General features: G+C 38.2%; 1 protein-coding gene across 1 annotated transcript; it reads left to right on the top strand.

Annotated features, from left to right (window-relative positions):
- The first annotated feature begins 408 nt into the window (after positions 1 to 408).
- On the top strand, positions 409 to 2,215 carry LOC111906163 (RING-H2 finger protein ATL13). The gene has a single exon (XM_023901892.3). The coding sequence runs from the start codon at positions 687 to 689 to the stop codon at positions 2,058 to 2,060; it is 1,374 nt and encodes a 457-aa protein (XP_023757660.1). The 5' UTR covers positions 409 to 686; the 3' UTR covers positions 2,061 to 2,215.
- Positions 2,216 to 2,501: the final 286 nt, after the last annotated feature.

Raw genomic sequence — 2,501 nt, forward strand, 5'->3', positions numbered from 1 at the left:
CTTATCAAAATTCATAGCATCAACACACTCTAAGCACCGATTTGAAATCAAAATCAGACCATTCTTCTATGAAAGATCAAAACTTATAATTTGATAATTATAATATACGATGATGATTTTGTAAAATTTTAAGTAAAGTATAAAGGTTTCTCTAATTTGTTTTGTAAGTCTAATTTCTTATATGTTTTTTATGAATCAAAATTAGTCATGCTCACCTAGAATTGGTCTCAGGTTTTTTTATACAATGAAGATGTGAATTTGTGTCAATTTATTCTATAGAAAGTAGCAACATAGCATTTTCAGTTGGGAACACATAATTATTCTTTATTATAAAAGAAGGTATTCAATTTGTTGTTGTGCACAATAAATGCATTGCTCTTCCTCTCTAATTTTTGAAATCTAATTTCCTGGATACAAAAATTATTTCTACAAGATTGTCATCTCTCTCTCTCTCTCTCTCTCTCTCTCTCTCTCTCTCTCTCTCTCTCTCTCTCTCTCTCTCTCTCTCTCTCTCTCACTCACACACACACACACACACAGAGGTCGAGCTACATCAGCACTTCACGTAAGGATCTGGAGAATTCTGTCGGTTCTTGGTAGATGATCTGAGAGATGGGATTCTCTTGATTTTCATATAATCAGCCCAAAGATTCAATTTTCAAATATTTCTTCTTGCTTCAACAAAAATGGGTCAGAAAATCTTAGTTTCCAAGTACGAAAGACCTTACTATTACAACCGGCCACCTCTCTCGCCACTGCCACCGCCACCTCCAGCCACCGCCAATCACATATCACACGGTTTCAATCTAAACGATAAGGTGAGTCCAAGTGTTCTACTCATCATCATAATCTTTGCCATGATTTTCTTCGTTTCTGGGTTGCTTCATCTGCTCGTTAGATTCCTTATGAGGCCTACTAATAGGGACCCAGATGAGTTTGATAATGTGACTGCCCTTCAAGGCCAGTTACAACAACTGTTTCATCTCCACGACTCCGGCGTTGACCAGTCTTTCATTGATACGCTACCTGTTTTTAGTTACAAATCAATTATCGGTGTGAAAGACCCTTTCGATTGTGCTGTTTGTTTATGTGAGTTTGAAGGTGAAGATAAGCTAAGATTATTGCCTGAATGTAGCCATGCTTTTCATATGTATTGCATTGATACATGGCTCTTGTCGCACTCCACTTGTCCACTTTGTCGAGGTAGTTTGCTTTCTGATTTCACTCCAACCTCCTGTTCGCCAGTTGTGCTTCTTCTTGAATCCGGTAGCGAGATTTCTAGAGAGACAGCTAATTCTGATCAGCCAAATCCTTCATCAATCCAAAGAGTGAATTCCCATTTGAGCAATCCGGAGTTTGAATTTGATAAGGGCGAAATGGTAAAAGAAGATGAGAACAAGGAGAAAGTCGTTACTATTAAGCTTGGAAAGTTCAAGAACGTGGATGGTGGTGGTGGAGGTGAGGGTGGTAGTGACAAGCAAACGATTGATGGTAGGAGGTGTTTCTCAATGGGGTCTTTTGAATATGTGATGGATGATAATTCATCTTTACAAGTGTCTATAAGGGCACAAACCAAGAAACTAGCCAGCAAAAAGTCTTCTCTTCCGATCACACCATCCCACCGGGTGGCTATGTCAGAATGCGGTGGCGATTCAAGAAGAGAATTCAGAGAAATCGACGTTCTTGGTGGCGGTGGTGGTGCAACTGGGAGGAGCAAGAGGGAGAGCTTTTCAGTGTCAAAGATTTGGCTTAGAGGGAAGAAGGAGAAGTCTAATCCAACGGTGGCTGCCGCCATTGGGACGTCATCAAGAGGGGGTTTCTCATTCCGTTTTCCGGTACACCGGAATGATATGAAGGCAAACAGCAGGGCTAATTCGGAACTGGATATTGAAAGTTGGGAGAATGCTCAAGAGTTTCAGACTTGTCGATGGTCGGATAATGTGGATTCACCACCCCAAGAAGCATCAAATCCACCGTCTTTTGCAAGGAGGAGTTTACTTTGGCTTATGGGTAGGCAGCAAGTCAACGTTGTTCATTCATCTTGCTCAACAAATGTTTAAACCTTTTTTCCTCTATAAATGTATAACCTTTTTTTCTTGAATATTTTGGTGGTATTCTTCAATTTTTTGGGAGATTAGATTATAATTAGTAAAAGGAAACAAAATGTATTCAAGGTTAAAGAAATTTAAATACAAATTATATGCAACTTTGTATATTGGTTTCTTGAGGTTCTCTAAAGAAGGTAGATCATGATGTTGTCTTTTGTCTAACAAAAAGTCCTTCGCATATTTGATAAGGTATATATACGGGTTTATACTTTGTTTGGTAGGTATATATTAATGTTTCCGGATTGCGAAGAGTACTTTTTGTATGAAAAATCTTTCAAATAACAATGGGGTTAATTCATACTATAACATGAGCATATTTTGATCGTTGAAATAGATTTTCCTGATAGACTTACAGCCTTAAAATCAAGGACATTCTTTGACAATGACATAATC

The sequence above is a fragment of the Lactuca sativa genome, chromosome 5 (assembly GCF_002870075.4).
Source record: "Lactuca sativa cultivar Salinas chromosome 5, Lsat_Salinas_v11, whole genome shotgun sequence".
Taxonomy (NCBI): Eukaryota; Viridiplantae; Streptophyta; class Magnoliopsida; order Asterales; family Asteraceae; genus Lactuca; species Lactuca sativa.